Below are 16,076 nucleotides of genomic sequence, written 5' to 3'. Positions count from 1 at the left end.
AAGGTGCACTCTGTTGAAGTCTGAATTTTGTTTTCTTTGACCGTGCTGCATGTGGTATTCCTGTTGTTACATCACAATGTTATTTTTCTTGTTTTCTCTTCAATTTAAGGATAACTTTGTGCCATGGGTTGAGTAATGTCTCCAATCTTTTGTGGGTTGTGAAATTCTTTCAAAATCTTATTGTATGAGATTGAGTAAATACTACCACTGAGTGTCAACAACTGTGTTTAGTTTAAATTTAGTCAATTCAGCTGCAGTTTAAGGGCTTTGCAGAACTGCAGGTTTGGCTTTTGTGTCGAGTAAAAGTAAAAGTGGTCTCATTATAACACCTTTACATGCATGATAATGATTAAAAGAGGCATTAAAGGTTAGTAGCTAGACTAATGCTAGAACATAAGAACAAAAGTTACCCAAAAGTGAGTTTACAAAGATGAGTTTTTAGCTGATTTTTAAAAGTGATCACTGAGTAATTGTAAACTTTGACATGTACTCTGCCCTTGTATCTTGCACAGCCAGCAGGCCATGATCACCATGACCTCAGGGACCTGCTAAGGATGTATAAATGTAAAACTTCACTGATGTATGCTGGTGCTTGTCCATGCGAAGCTCTAATAGCTAAAAACCAGAAACTTAAAATGGACTCTCAAGTAAATGGGAACAAAGTGAACCTGAATTAGCAATTCTGTGACATGTGAGTTCTTAGAAAACTGAGTCAGAAGCCTCGCAGTAGTGTTTTGAAAAACCTGCAGACGTTCCAAGGAAGCTTTTTTAAGACAAGCGAACAATGAACCACAATGACTGAGGTGTGATGAAATAAAGGCATGAATAACAATTTCCATTTCAGAGCGTGACGTGTTGGAAATCAACTTGCCAGTATTTCTTAAATGATAAAAGCAAGAGTGAACCAGAAATTTAATTTTAAACCTGAACATCCAGAGTGAAAGGTGAAAACAAAAGCTACTCCAAGGTTCCTGACAGAAGATTTGGCAAAAGTGGAACGAATCTGTCAGGTACACAAGTAAGGACTTCTGTTTTCTCTTCATGAAGTTGGAGAAAACTTCTTGAATGTAAATGTCTTTAAAAGGACTCAGAATGGGCTGAAGAGGGAGCAGATATAACATAAAAAACGAGGTCCCCGAAACAGAACCTTGTGGCACACCATAAGCAAAAAAAGTGGAAGAGGACTTGCACCTAAAAGCAGCCACAGAAAAGGATTGTTCAGACCGATATGAAGAGACCCACTCCAAGGTAAAAAGTATCAAAGGCAGAGATCAGATCCAGCATCGCTAAAACAGAACATTTTTCTGCATCATTTCACATCAAGATGTCTAAGAAAAGGTGTTTCAGTGGAACAAGCAGTGGAATGTATTTGTATAGAGCAAATGAAAGCTGCTTTTTAGCTGTTTTTTAAAATCTTAGGGGGGAAAAAGACTCATTTTGAAATTGGTCTGCAACTGCTAAGACGTGAAGGGTAAAGCTTGTTTGTTTGTTTTTAAACTGGGTGGATAACCATATTCTTAAAATAAGCAGGGAGTTGACTAGACACCAGTGTTACGTATATTACAGCACACAGGGACCTATGAACAAGAATTCAGGTGAAATGTCGCAACAGTAGAAAGATGCTTTTATCAAGTCAAATAATTTGACCAGATCAGCTAAGTAAGAAAGTTTGCAACATTCCTTTGAAGAAAATGAGAAAAGCAGGTAGACCAGAAGCGACAATACCACTGATAGAGTCAAATAACACATTTGGGTTACCTCTGCTCTTTGAAACCAAGTTTGACAATTCTTTCATCTCTTAGTGAAGTGCTGACAGAAACTAAAATATCCTTTAAATGAACGACATGAACACTTTAAACAGAGAATAGTCTCATATACCCCAGGAGAAGGTTTAAAATAGGGGCTAATCAAATTTTAAAGAACATATTTCATCTCAAACAGAAAGACAGTGATCAGTAACAAAAGTTTTCGAGAGATCAACATTGTTATTAATTGTTAATAAGTCCCCCTCTCAGCCACATTGCCACACACTTTTGCAGTTTTCTTCTCTCTTTTGTTTTTTTTTGCAAAAGATTACATAATGCTGCTTGTTACAGATCATATGTACAAGTAGTCCATGTCAGCTTATTTGACAAATATTTATACATTATCCTATTGTACCCAGCTATTAAATAAACACAAATGTTGATTATGGTTCACAAAAATGAAATTAACAGAATATTGTTACAATGCCAGTGATTTTTTTTTCCTCCTTTGCTGTAGGGAGGAGCCAAGATTTTCCTCCATGCAGGAAAATCCCTGGTTTTGCTTCCAAGATGCCAGATGAAGAATCGAAAGTATCAAACTACAGAGAATTGGTAATACAGGAGCCAATGTCAGCAAACAATCTGACCACTCCACACAGATTTCCGTACAGTGCTGAAATAAATGGCAACATTTGGCAGGTAGGAAAAAGTGAAACCAAGTGCTCTGAGTAACACATACTATCCAATTCATGAAATATATAAGCCCTACAGAAACACAAACAAAACACTATTCAGGGATTTTTTGTCTTATATTTTAAGTCACTAAGACCAGCATAAAGCCACACACACTAACACATTCCCGACGGAAACCGTATACCTTCCATATTTCAGCTCTCCAACAAAAACACTCGCTGCAAGGCTTCACTCGAAAAGACAGAACTTAGATGGAGAGGGAGTCAGCCAATCAGAACTTGGGAGATTTTTGATTTTTTGACCCCTTTTCTGTGATTGGGCCTAGTCGCCACCCGCCCCCTTGCGTTGATTGGTCAGTTTTCCCGGCTCTGTGGAAGTCATTTGAATACGTCTGGCTTTGTGGGTTATTGCGAGCTTTTGCTTGTTCAAATACTCAATGAAGCAAGAGCGGAGACAGACAGTGGAGAAGAGCACTGCATGGACTCACAGCAGCTAAAAGATTTCCCTGTTTGTTACACGTTTAGCGTCTCCTCGACGTGAGAAAGACTCGAAGTAGCGTGGAAAACCTTTTTCCTTTTAATTTTCTCAAAGGTTACTGGCAGAGACACAGTATTTGGACGCTGAGTAGCACCGTTTCAGAGGTGAGTTGTTTGGAGTGTTGCTTATGTGGATTTTTCGAGAAACGATATACTACTATTTATTCATTTTGTGATAATAAAACCATTTTTGCTATTGAAATATAAATAGATAACTTTCGCATAGGCATAATCGAGTTATAGAAATGCCTTTTCTTGCGCAAAAGTTGATTAAAGTTTCCTAGTTTTTTTATTATTATTTTAAAAACGTATTTACTTCACCTAATATTTTAAAGTGATCTATATCTGATGAACTATTTTCTCTCTAAACGCCCAGTTTCACTCCCGACCTGTTGTTGTTGTTGTTGTTGTTGTTGTGCCACCCATAGGAGTATATAATTAGGCTGGTTGTCAGACTGAAACGAGCATTACTCACCAGCACCTGCGATGGGACCATGCTTGCACAGCATGACTTTTTCACAGTCAGCTTTTACTTTTAGTGTGTTATGACTCAGTCTGAACCCCATCATGCTAACCAGGCATGCTGGGCTGGTTTATATGTGTGTGTGTGTGTAACAGATTGTGTGAGTGTGTCTGTAGGGAAAAGAAGAAAGAATGGCAGAAAAAAAATGTGTGTGCTGCTGGCCAAGGAAAAAGCCTCCACACACTTCTACACAAACCCACAGGCACTTAAAAGAATGTCAGTACTCTGTGAGCTTGTGAAGCTGCTTAAATAAATCTCACATTAAATAGCTAAACTAATTTAATTATTAACCGAGGCGGTCTGAAGGGTGCCAGCAACATTTGAGTCTTTGGAACTACCTCAAAGTCAACTTACTCCAAGTTAAAATTAAATGCTGACATCTGTGTGTTGTGCAGAGGTTGGAAGTCAACCCCTCCATCCCCAAACAAGCTTAGGTTTAATATAGCTTTGTAGTAGTGTTTATCCTTTCTGGCTGTAGGTTAATACTGTACTAGCCTACCAGATGATACGGGAGACAGGTGTGTGTATTTGTATGAAAGTGCATCCCTGAATCCATTGTGTTTGGAAATAAAAGAAGACAACAGGCTCATAAGTGGTTGAGCCCTGTTGTGCGTATCTCTCCTGTCGATCTGAGTCTGGTATTTTTGTCTGGCTCTGTTTGCCTATCTATCAGATTTTTAAACCAGGCACCGGGTCCCAGCCTCTGGTGTTTTGCTGTGGGCCTCCCCTGACCTGCACACTTCCTTGCGCCACATTTGTTTGGACACTAGGGCTGTTTCCTCCTACTTTGGTTTGGCAATTTGGTTGGTACTTTGATGACGTGTGACTTTGCTTTCCTGCACTCAGAATGCAATCCTGAAGCATTATAGGTTGGAGCTTCTGATGCTTGGACGGCCAAGCAGAACAAAACAACATCTGGACAAAGATATAAAGAATTTCATCAAGTAGGCTTTTTCTGTAATTGAAAAACCCCCCAAAGTCAATGTGTCAGACAATTTTTACCTAAAGGGATTTGAAAATCTATTTCATACCCAAAAAACAGATCTATCCTCCCTTTAAAATCACTGCATGTGTCTTGATTTTCACTACTGATGTATCCTAAGTCCTTGTCATGTCCCCATGAACACATTTAAAAAATTTTCCTGCGCAGAACACATGAAGGCATCTTGGTCCATTGGCATGCTGCATTTATGGGGCTGTTTGAAAATTAAAATCTGACATGGAGGAGCAGTAGAATGTTCTTCACACCGAATGTATTGCTGCAGGGGAGACCTGCAGCAATACATTTTGTATTTTATTTCAACTTATTTCAACATCTGTCCAGTCTTATAATCTTTAAAAGGTTCAGTTTGCTGACTTCTGAGGTGCTCAATCATAAAAAATTAAAAGAAGCATTAAATCATTAGAGAGCCATCTTATTTTTCTACGATATTATGTTATGAGGTGAAGTTACTAGTCCTCCCACGTAAATCGACAAATCATCAGTGACATCATTGTACAGCGTCTCTTTAAAAGGTTAACTCTTGTACACGCAAGCCACAAATAAGTGTCATGAGCACAGTCTGAACTTTGGCCTCATTATTGATAACGATAATCCCGGCTGTCAGGAGTTTCCTCCAGACTGTCATGCTTCTCTCACTCACCCACCTTGTCTGTTGTAGCTCATTAGTGTCAAGGTACATTGGGTACAAAGTAGAAGTAAGATAGCATTGCAGTACATTGACATCTTAACACTCTCACAAATAGTTTTATGGATCCTCTTATCAGGCGCAGGCTCTGCCTTCAGCTTACTCCGCTGCTCCTCTCATGAAACCATTTTTATGGGTATACACTTTATGGGTATATAAACTTTGCAGAAGACAAGGTGCTAATTTAGAAAACGTGACTGTTGTTTTCTTGCTACTGACCAGCTGCTTAAAGTCTTTGAATTTTATTAGATGTTTTTTTTTTTTTTTTTAAAAAAGCAGGAGTCAAACAAACCCCTGTCTCATCTAAGCTAAGGCAGTTGGTCCAGGCTGTTCTGAGGTCAGTATCTTGTAGCTTTTATTTTGTATGAATAAAGCGATCTCTACTAAGGTCAGTAAATGGGTTTCAATATGCTCTTTTATTGAAGTCATAAACAAAAAGTCTTGTCCTTGTTTAAGCCTGGCAGATTATTATTTGTGACTTCGCTATAATAAGAGGTCCCACCTTAGAGAAGAATGAGTAAAGTCTGCTTTTCTGGTTTGACTGATGTAAAAATGATCCCAGGCTCGGCTCACGCAGAGGCTGGGCGTCGTATAACCTGACAGCGGAGACCAGAGTGTGTGAAAGCTGCTGTGTGTGTCTGATCTGCTGGGATCTGCTCTGATCTCTTCCTGTGGGTCTTTGTGTGGTTGTTAATGCCATGACAGGATAGATAATGCTTCTATTGTTGAAGACCTCCTCCCCTGCCCCGTCCCCCTCCTCCTGTAGGGCACAGCATTGCTAGGTGTACTCTTTAAAACCACATTAAATGGTTTTAGAAAAAAGTATTCTGACAACGCCTTCAGATTCATTAAAAGCCAGACATGGGCAGCTTTCATGTACAGAAGACCTTTTTAAATCCGCCGAATTGGCTTGTCTTGTTGATGCAGCGCGAGCACGTTTTATTGGTGTAAATCCATTAGTGGATGAGATTTTCCTGCTGCACCATCAAAAGTTCAATTTGTTTTAACCATTTCATGACATTTTAGCCAATGGGCGCTGCAGTCTTGTTTCGATGCCAGCTGGTAAGAAAATGCACAGACGTGCAAGCCCTTAGGATTTTTAACGGTCTAGTACAAAAGTGGTTTTCTTGGTAAAAATGTTCTTACATCACTGTACATTTTTTGCTTTTTCCTGTATTATTATATTCACATCAGTCTGCTTCTTAAGCCTGCAATCTTCAAAGTTTACAAACAAGAGAATATAAACAATGCTTTTAATATGAAATTATACTCCCAATGCCATCATTAAGTCATTCACGGAGAGTCCAACCTATGATTTAGAAAGAGTGCAATTGCAGTGCAGCAGCGGGGAAACCGCAACTATTCAAAGGGTCAACTTTTCAGGAAGTCCGTGTGGAAAAACACAGGATTGTTTTCCAATTTCTTAGTTTTCCCCCTTTGCACAAGGTCACCTTCCAATGCAAACAGAAGGACAAAAGGCATCTACACTGGAGTAAATATTACTCAGAGGACTCTTATCTCAACTTCACCACCGCAGCCATGCTTTTCCAGATTGCGTTTGTAATTCGAGGAAGGTAAAGACACCGTAATCTCTAACTAAGTTAGAAGAAGAACAGCAGGCTGAGATCACAGAGTTCAAAAGATGGTTTGGCACTGGACTGGCTTACACTGGCAACATGCCAAACGCTGTGGTATATGTGTGCGTGTGTGCGTGTGTGTGTGTGTGTGTGTGTGTGTGTGTGTGCATCGTTCAAGCCATCATTTGTTTGTGTGTGTGTTTGGATTATACCGGCATGGGGCTAGGCGCCATTGTGGACAAGGGTGTGTGTGTGCGTAAGATGTTGGCTCAGGCAGACACTCCTCTGTCGGCACTGTGATGGACAAACAAAAGTCTGCTGGATTCCTGCAGGGTTTTGTTTCTGGCACAGTATATGTGCATTGCTCATATGTAACTGTGTGTGGCTCGCTTATGCTGACATGTGGTGCCAAGACAGACAACAGTAGCAGGATAAAAATGGCTCCAGAGTTAAAGCACGCCTCGGTGGTGATCTGGGATCAGCTTACCCAACTCAAATCCAATTATATTAACCATTAAGACAAAGGGCGGGGGGATCACTGCTGTTGTGTCATCTGGCAGGTTGTTGTTGTGAGTATAAGCTGATTTGTAGAAATTTTCACCAACAAATGACTTTCTCCAAGCTGTAAATTTCCAAAGGAGAAATGTTTGTGTTCAGAACCAGAAAGTATAGACAGAGGAGGGATAAAATTATGTGATTAAGTATAATTCTTTTCACAGACATCCCTAAGTCTTTCCTTTGCGTGATGGAGTTGCTTAAACGTATTTTCACAACACTCGGCTTCCCAGAGAGACGGGCAGGCTAACGCAGTAAGACGCTGCAAGAGACACTAGTCACGATTTTGTGACTTCAAGTTGACTATAAAAGGATTGGTCTGTTGACAACTGTTGGGAAACCTTTGGGAAATCATGGATTAGCTGATCAACGAAAGAAACTGCATCATAATTATTCTTTAAAACTGGCTTGTGCAATGGAGTTATAATTTTTGATGGTTGATTGGACTTAGACACTGCAGTAAGGGTAAGGAGAAAGAAAATGAAAACAAAGATCTGCTTTAATTCAATCACAGAAGCCTTTCTACTTCATTCAACACCTACATGTCTGGTATTATAACTTGTCAGGATTTGTTTGAATAATGCAAAGTGTCACTTTGAAAGCCTCTGTTTCTACAAACTAAATGCAATGTTTTATTTTTATTGGGCCTCTTCCTGTGCCGTCCACTGTTTCAGATACCCGGGGAAACCTACTGATTGTTGCTCTTTTCCTGTTTAGGCTGTGCAATCATCTCTTAATTTTCCTGGGATATTTCATACCCAGTTCCAGAAAGATTGGCTTTAGAATGAGGTTTCAGGAAGCAAATCTAAATTATCTTTTAAAAAAAAAGAAAAAAAAGAAACCCTCCCTGTTGCCTGTTTATCATATCTGGCTTATTGGGAATCTTTAAATTGGCTGGAAGATGTATCTTCATGTGAATTATGAAAAACATTTATTCAAGATTGCATGTTATCCATCATGTATTTCTCAGCTGACTGAGAAAATGTATTATCATGTCATGAAATTGCATATAAATAGTCTGTTAATCTTTATTTCTCAACCCTAACCTACTCCTTGTATGTTTTGTAAAGGTCATCATGCCTCCAACAACGCCATATGCTGGGAAGTTCAGCTCCTGCGTCCCTTACAGCAGCAATGCCAACCACCAACAACCTACGAGCCCGTACCGGAGCAGCACTGTCCCGAAACCTGCGAGGGAGAACATCTACAACGGCGCCTACTCGGTTGGAGAGAACCCCTACGACATACCTCAGCCTCACAGCGGGGCTTATCGGAGCGCCTCTGTCTCCTCTGTGAATGCGAAGGAGCATCATTACACCAGCTGCGCTCTGTCTGAAAACCCATACTCCTCGCCGCAGCCTTACAGCCCTCGCCAGCACAGCACTTCCTGTCCAGGCCGCGCACATCGCCACACGAGCGGCAGCAGCGGCAGCAGCAGCGACCAGTCCTGTCGTAACAACAACAACGTAGCTGCGGCGAAAGCGCGGTTTTACGGACACGGCGTCACCACCAGCTACGGGGAGATGTGTTACCATGACAATAGCTTGGTGTCTGCATCTCTTGAGGCTCTGATCCAGCACCTGGTTCCCACAGTGGACTACTACCCTGACGTACGTTACAGGAAACATGGTCTTTTTGTGAGAAACGGAGTGGTCTAGAATAGACGAGTCTGAGAAAAGAGGTCGGCTGTCCTGGCTGTGTTGACCTTTCTCTTCTTGTTCTTTCCTCCTCATCAGAGGTCGTATGTGTTCACTTTCCTGCTGAGTTCACGCCTCTTCCTCCCCCCCTACGAGCTCATGACGAGGGTTTGTCACCTGTGTGTGGAGCAGCAGCGGTCTGGAGATGCCCTGCTGGATAAGGTGGGCTGGCAACACACACACACACACACAGGGCTATAATTTGCTTCTCTTCTCGTCACACTCACTCTCTGCTCCCACACAACCTTCCACCCACTATAAAATCCACAAGCTCGCTCACCCACATGCTTCTTTCTGAGAGAAAGTATTTATCTGTTTGTTTGTTTTTGCCCAAGCAAATAAAATCCAGGCAAGGGAACACTCGGAAACAGAAACTGCAAAGATAAAATAAATAATGGCAGAATATGCTCTTAGAAAAACAGCGAGCTGTGGCTACTCTTGCGTGTTTTAAAAGATATGAGGGCCATGCCGTTTAGATTATTGACCAGAGAGAGATTTACTCATAAGATAAATCAAATCATGCCTGCCTGAGTGTCACTTAGTGCGCCATCTGATGGTTTTCAGATTCGTTTCCGTGAGGTGGCCCCTAAGCTGGTGCAGCTGCTGACCGAGTGGACTGAGACGTTTCCATACGACTTCAGGGACGACAGGATGATGCGCTGCCTGAAAGACATGACGCTTCACGTGGCCCGAGGGGACGAGGTTAGCGTTCAGAGCTCCTGTAGTTAAAACTTCTCATGCAATGAATTTGCAGTAATTCAACATAAATATCTCAAGTTCATTCTCACCTCCCTGTCATAGTTTTCATTATTTGTGCTGTCTGTGTCACGCTGCAGTACTCTTGGCGAGCCATGCAGCAGATGACCCAGCGTCTTATCAAACGCCTCTCTGCCCTCGGCCAATACGAGGAGGCTGTGGCAGCGCTCAATGTGGTGGCAATGGAGCGTCCCGCTTCCTTGAAGAGCAAGCAAGCATCGGCTCAGCGGAGCGACGTACTGAGCGTGTGCGACGATCCCTTCGTCCTCGCCCAGCAGCTTACACACATTGAACTGGTAGGAAGTTGGCGTTAAAACTTGGGTGCCTGTGCTTATTATCGGATTCTGTAGAGAGAAATTTTTTTCACTCCTTCAAAGCACGTCTGTAGATTATATTAATGAGCTTTTATGATTGTCTGTCTTATGCTATTGTCATTGTCTTAATTGTTTTTATGTTCTGTTTTCTGCCCTCAGGACCGACTGAGTTTTATTGGTCCCGAGGAGTTCATCCAGACGTTTGCCATGAAGGATCCTCTGGAGAACCATAAGGTACAATTGAGTTTGAATGAAAAAACGCTTAGCTTAGCTCTACCTCCAGCGTTTTAGATCGAGTTTTGGACAAACAGCTCACAAAAATTCCCATCTTCTCACTCAGGAACTTGCAGGCTCAGGTTTACTTTTCATTTCATTATTTGCTTTTTTCCTTTTGAACTTCTACATGATAAAACTGGAGACATGAGGAGCTTGTGCAAAGTCATATAAATGAATCTCATTCCAGTCACAATTAGCAGATAGATCTAACAGCTACGGCTTGCTGCGTGCAGTTTTACTGTGTAAAGACGGCTTGAAAATACAGTAACATGACCTCTTTATAATTATCAGCATCAAAGGACTGCAGACGATTGCAGTTATTTTGAGTCAATTTTTATTGTTTTGATTTGAAGTATATTCTAGGCCTGCTTTGGGTGTAATTTGTGGTCTGCTTCAGTTGAAGTAAATATGCTTTGGAAACCACATCAGAGAATCTACTGGCAGATAGATAACAATTTGTGCAGTGTTATTTTTAACATAGCTCAGACACAGTATGAAAAAGTCCTTTTGCATATGTCTAAGTGAATCTGAGGGACCTGTAAGTGAGCTGAAGGGTCGTATTCAATCACTGCTGCTGGGAACAAGTGCTCACCCACTGTTTGTAGCCGTGCTCCAACCAGTGCTGTGCCAGTTATATAAGACCCACTTTGTATAAAAGAGCAGTTGAGTCAGTGAAAGGGGTCCTGAAGTGTAGAAGGGGAAGTTTGGAGTGGAGTGGGCTGTCGCTGTTGTGTAAGCATTTAATAGAGCCATGAATCTCTGAGATTACATCATCACGGACAAGTCAAATTTATTTATACAGAGCTTTTATAATGTTTGTTTACATAAAAGGGCCTCTGAGAAACAAGTTCTCCACAGAGTGTCCTTATAAAAAAACAAAAAAACAAAAGGCACCAAAGTAGATGTAAATGAGATGAAAATAACAAGCAGACACGTCACAGGCTTCAGTGCAGGTCCAGAGGTTGTGTGGGTGTGAAGGCTAACAGGATCCATTAGCAAAGGAAATTATAGAGGAGCAGCAGTCTGTCTCCTTCTATTTCTGATTTATAAAATAATTTATTGGCTAACCTTAAGAAGATTATGCCGATGATGCTGAATCTCAGGGAACAAATATTAATAGAAGACCAACAAGTAGCCAAAAGGTACATGGAAACATTAGCTTGACTGATATGAGGAAAAAGTAAAACAAAGCGGAAATTAAAACCTAATTAAAGAATTGAGCAGACCTACCTCCGAGCAGAAACCTCAATAACAAAAGGGTATTTTATTAGATAATTAAAATAGATAAGATCTATAGAAAACATATATTTGAAAGATTGTTAAGTTTGTCTGTAGTTGAAGTTGTTGGCTATCTGTGGATAAACATTGTCAGTAAAAGAAAAACAGATACACAGTAACCAATTACTTTAGAAGCATGGAAAAAGCTGGAAAGTGTTAGCTATGGCAGTATAACTAGCTTAGCGTATGAGTTGAATTATTAGCTAAAGATAATAGATAAACACTGGATATAGCTCGCTAAGATTATGCTAAAAGGTGGAGATTACTAGCTAAATGGAAACTTAAATAGCTAGGTAAAATCTAGTATAAGAGATTGTTGGTTAAAGCTGTGGATAACCTGTTGAAATTTTCAGTTACAGAAATTGATAAAATGCAAATGTTAATCATGCCTTAAATTTAAACAGAGGGCAAACATTAAAATAATAAGCCAAAAGCTTTGGTTAAATGCCGCGGACCGTTTGCTAGCTAAAAATGATAGATGATGAGCTGAAAGTAGTACAGATATAATTTAACCTCCTAGGACCTGGCATCCACATATGTGGACATCACATTTTGGGTTATTTAGACCAAAATACAAAATTTTGCTCTACAAGGGCCTGATATCCACTTATGAGGACATTATACTGCTAGTGTTCTATCGAAATTTTAAACGAATATCCTCATATGTGGCTCTGATTTTTCTTAGAAGGAAAAATCTGGTAATACTTTGTTTTTACATTCATCGGGTTCCAATCAGCCCAAATATCAAAGAGAAATTAAAAATGCATGCTGTGGAAGAGTTCGGGTCTTAGGAGGTTAATGTAAGTTCACATTTGAACGTGAGTGATGGAATTTATGAAGGTGTCAGAGCTTTAGGGGTCCATAAAATGAAAGAGATCTAAGTTCTAAGATCTCATTTAATTTCGAAATGGTCCTTTCTGTGACTCACAGTTTTAAATGTTTAACTTCTTTCAAAAATAATGAAATACAGACAAAAATGCACTCAGATCTAGACTTGTTCTTTGTTTTAATTATGCCATAATTTGTGTTTCAGGGTTTCTTTCGGAAACGTAAAACTAGCAACCTGGAAGCTTACGTCAGCTGGTTCAACAGACTGAGCTATCTTGTGGCCACTGAGATCTGTATGGTAAGTTGTTGTGATTCGTTTTGGACCAAGGAACGCCTTTGAATGCACAGCTGAACTACAAACCACTCTTAGATTCTTACTACACTCCAAAGGTGCATAATTTTGTACATATATTGAATTTGTACTGACCTGCTCTGTTTGTTCTCTCATTTAAGCCGATGAAGAAGAAACACAGAGCGCGGATCATAGAGTTCTTCATCGATGTTGCTCAGGAGTGTTTCAACATTGGAAACTTCAACTCTCTCATGGCCATCATCAGTGAGTATTTGACGGCACACATACAGCTCGTTGGCTCGATCTGACCCCGTAAGTGCTCTGCATTTACTCACCCTTTCTCTGTGTCCAGCTGGGATGAACATGAGTCCTGTCGCCAGACTGAAGAAAACCTGGAATAAAGTCAACACGGACAAGTTTGAAATTCTGGAGGTAAGGACAATTGGCATGCAGCAGTGAATCCTGTGTAGTGTAATGTAAACTTAAGATTTCAAGTTGCTCAGGATTTCAAACCCTCACCATGTGCAAACTCATGCCTACACGGATTTGCGTTTGATGGCCGTCTCCTGTGTGTGCTCTCATTCAGCACCAGATGGACCCATCCAGTAACTTCAGTAACTACCGCACTGCGCTCCGCGGTGCTACCCAGAGGTCTGAGACCGCACACAGCAGCCAGGAGAAGGTGAGAGAGCACCTGGGATTTACTCTGAAAATAAAAAGCTCCAGGTGGTGAATGTGTACGTAAATGAGCTGGTGTGTTTCTCCTCCAGATTGTGATTCCTTTCTTCAGTCTCCTCATTAAAGACATCTACTTCCTGAATGAAGGCTGTGCCAGCAGGCTGCCCAATGGACACATCAACTTTGAGGTTAGGACACATTTCAGAAGATTATGTTGTTTAAAGGATTAAAAACGGTCAGATTTGTAGCAGTACAAGTTCAGGCTTTTACATGTGATGTTGTGACTCCCCCTTGTGGCTAAAAAGATCAATGCATTTTCCTTAATGATGCTTTTCTTTCATCTGCCCATTATAATCGATTGTACAATCTGTCTCCACAGAAACTCTGGGAGCTTGCAAAACAGGTGAGCGAGTTCCTGGTTTGGCGTCAGGTTGTTTGTCCGTTCGACAGAGAGCGGCGAATCCTTCAGTACCTTGTCACAACACCCATTTTCACCGAAGACGGTCAGTATTCAGTCTCCCCTGCGTTTTGGAGATGTCAATCATACAAATGTTTGCTATAGTTTGTCAGCTTTAGGAAACAAACAAAGCCATTATTGTTTATCTTATTGTTGCAGAGCTGCATCTGGCTTCATATGAGAGCGAAGGACCAGAGAACAACATGGAGAAAGACAGTCGCAGGTCACTTCGGTAGGTGTAGACATATGTGCACACACCCACATATCCCAAACATTGTACTAATGCAAAAAAGGGCAATTTTTGAGTGTAATAACACTGGTTACTTATCTTGTGTATTTTAGATCTTCGCTTCTCCATCGAGAGAATCGGACCTAAGGCCAGGGAAATCTCTGCTTTAAAGACTGAAATTGAATCAGGTGTCTTAAAGCTACAGGTTTCTCCATTTTATAATATGGACACAGAAGATTCTTATGGTCACAGTTAAGATGTTGGACTTAAAACAAGCTGGGACCACATCCTGCCTATATTACTGTATTTGGGCTTTGAGATCACAAGGAGCACTCCACAGAACTCATTCCATAAAATTCATCCAGTGCCAAAGAAGCCCATTTTATGTTATTATTGTAACCTCTTTTCCAACAAGTCTTCATGGATTTAAATCATTTATGAAGCCAATGATTCTCAAGAAGAGCCTGGATCAGCTGTGCTGCTTCTGTAAAATCAGCTCTGTCCAAGGCGCTCAGAGAATATCAGACGACTGGCCAGAGGTCTGCAGACTGGGTTTATACCTCCAGCGGTTGCCACACTGGCCTCATATTGTGGATTGACTTACACGCTGAAGGGAAGGTTTCATCTCTAAACGAAGTCATCGTGGACCTAAATGAGTTTCAAAGCTACATTAACGCTCCTTGCCTGCAGATGTCCTTGCTGAGGACCACAGAGATTTGAAATCTCAAAGGAAAGGACTGACTTGCATCGATTTGCGTTATAAATAACGGGCTAACAGCTGCTTTTAAAAGTGGTGTTGCTGCTTGTCTTGTTGGATGCCTCAGTTTTAATGCTAACACCTCGAGCAGAACCTGCACCACATCCACTCCATTAGCTCCCACTTTGCACTGTCATTTGTTATCTTTGTGTAATGGAAGCTCATAATACGAGGCAGTACATCAGCAACATTATTCCAGCGTGCATTGACACGGTGCTTTTATCAACCACGTGTTATTCAGTGCTAAGCATTTTGTGATGTGCACACTTTGACTCTGGTGGTGATGCAAAACTGTGTAAGTGACAGCAACATAATAACCATGCAGACTACAACAAATGCACTTCAGTGTGTTCTTGTGTAATATAGGCAACTTTCTATGCTATAGTATTAAGTCGTATTTTGTATCAAAAGGCTTTTTTTTTTTTTTTTTAAATGTACTTTATTTGATGTTCTGCCAGGAGCTTGTTTTTTTTGGCTGGTTTTGTGTTAAGCTATCAAACACCAGTTTACATATTAAAAAAAACACTATTATGAGTGCAAACTGATGTGTGTGTGTGTGTGTGTGTGTGTGTGTGTGTGTGTGTGTGTGTGTGTGTGTGTGTGTGTGTGTGTGTGTGTGTGTGTGTGTGTGTGTACAGAAACAGGAATTTTTATTCTTCTCATCTCAGCTGTGTTGATGTGTGTGTGTGTGTGATATGCGATGTGGTTCTTTGAAATCCACTTGTGAGTGCTGTGTTTTGTCATTTTATTTGTCATATATGCTACTTTTTTGTGTATCTTTTGTGTCATCAGTCAGGGTACTTGTACTGAAGGTCTTTGTGTAAAGAGAATGATCTATTTTCTTTCAAATAAAAGAATCATGAAAACACTGCTCCTTTTCATGCATGGAGACTCCTTTAGTTTGGGTTTTTTAGTAAAATACAGATTACAAATAGTAGGGTTAATCAATTTGTGTTCTAGTAGCTTTAATTTTAGTGTTGTACGAACACCTTGCAGCATTTAAGGACAAAACATTTAAGAAAAACTTCTGCAGCCGAATACAAATTCTGGTGACTATGTCAGGCACACAGCTTGTGCTGCTGTGCTTCATTTGGAGCTGTTTGTGAAATGAGGCTCAGCAGGTTGCATACGTACAGAATTTCTTCGGCAGAGACTCTATATCACACTTACAGCATAATGTAAATAAAAGGTTTTGTG

General features: G+C 40.6%; 1 protein-coding gene across 1 annotated transcript; it reads left to right on the top strand.

Annotated features, from left to right (window-relative positions):
• The first annotated feature begins 2,863 nt into the window (after positions 1 to 2,863).
• On the top strand, positions 2,864 to 15,473 carry LOC308391558 (ras-GEF domain-containing family member 1B-B-like). Its single transcript, XM_080874200.1, has 14 exons — positions 2,864 to 3,079; positions 8,388 to 8,927; positions 9,054 to 9,176; positions 9,579 to 9,716; positions 9,851 to 10,066; positions 10,244 to 10,318; positions 12,672 to 12,764; positions 12,920 to 13,022; positions 13,111 to 13,190; positions 13,345 to 13,440; positions 13,529 to 13,624; positions 13,816 to 13,939; positions 14,053 to 14,125; positions 14,236 to 15,473. Exons 2-14 carry the CDS (start codon positions 8,394 to 8,396, stop codon positions 14,267 to 14,269), a joined length of 1,785 nt encoding a protein of 594 aa, XP_080730326.1. The 5' UTR covers positions 2,864 to 3,079; positions 8,388 to 8,393; the 3' UTR covers positions 14,270 to 15,473.
• Positions 15,474 to 16,076: the final 603 nt, after the last annotated feature.

The sequence above is a fragment of the Rhamphochromis sp. 'chilingali' genome (genome assembly GCF_963969265.1).
Source record: "Rhamphochromis sp. 'chilingali' genome assembly, chromosome: 2".
Lineage (NCBI taxonomy): Eukaryota > Metazoa > Chordata > Actinopteri > Cichliformes > Cichlidae > Rhamphochromis > Rhamphochromis sp. 'chilingali'.
This window is presented reverse-complemented; position numbering and strand designations above follow the sequence as displayed.

Excerpts from the sequence above, each read along its gene's own strand:
- LOC308391558 (XM_080874200.1), top strand. The coding sequence starts at position 8,394 with ATGCCTCCAACAACGCCATATGCTGGGAAGTTCAGCTCCTGCGTCCCT. Across the intron at positions 8,928-9,053 it reads CAGTGGACTACTACCCTGAC|AGGTCGTATGTGTTCACTTT; the intron begins GTACGTTACAGG and ends CCTCCTCATCAG. Across the intron at positions 13,191-13,344 it reads ACAAGTTTGAAATTCTGGAG|CACCAGATGGACCCATCCAG; the intron begins GTAAGGACAATT and ends GCTCTCATTCAG.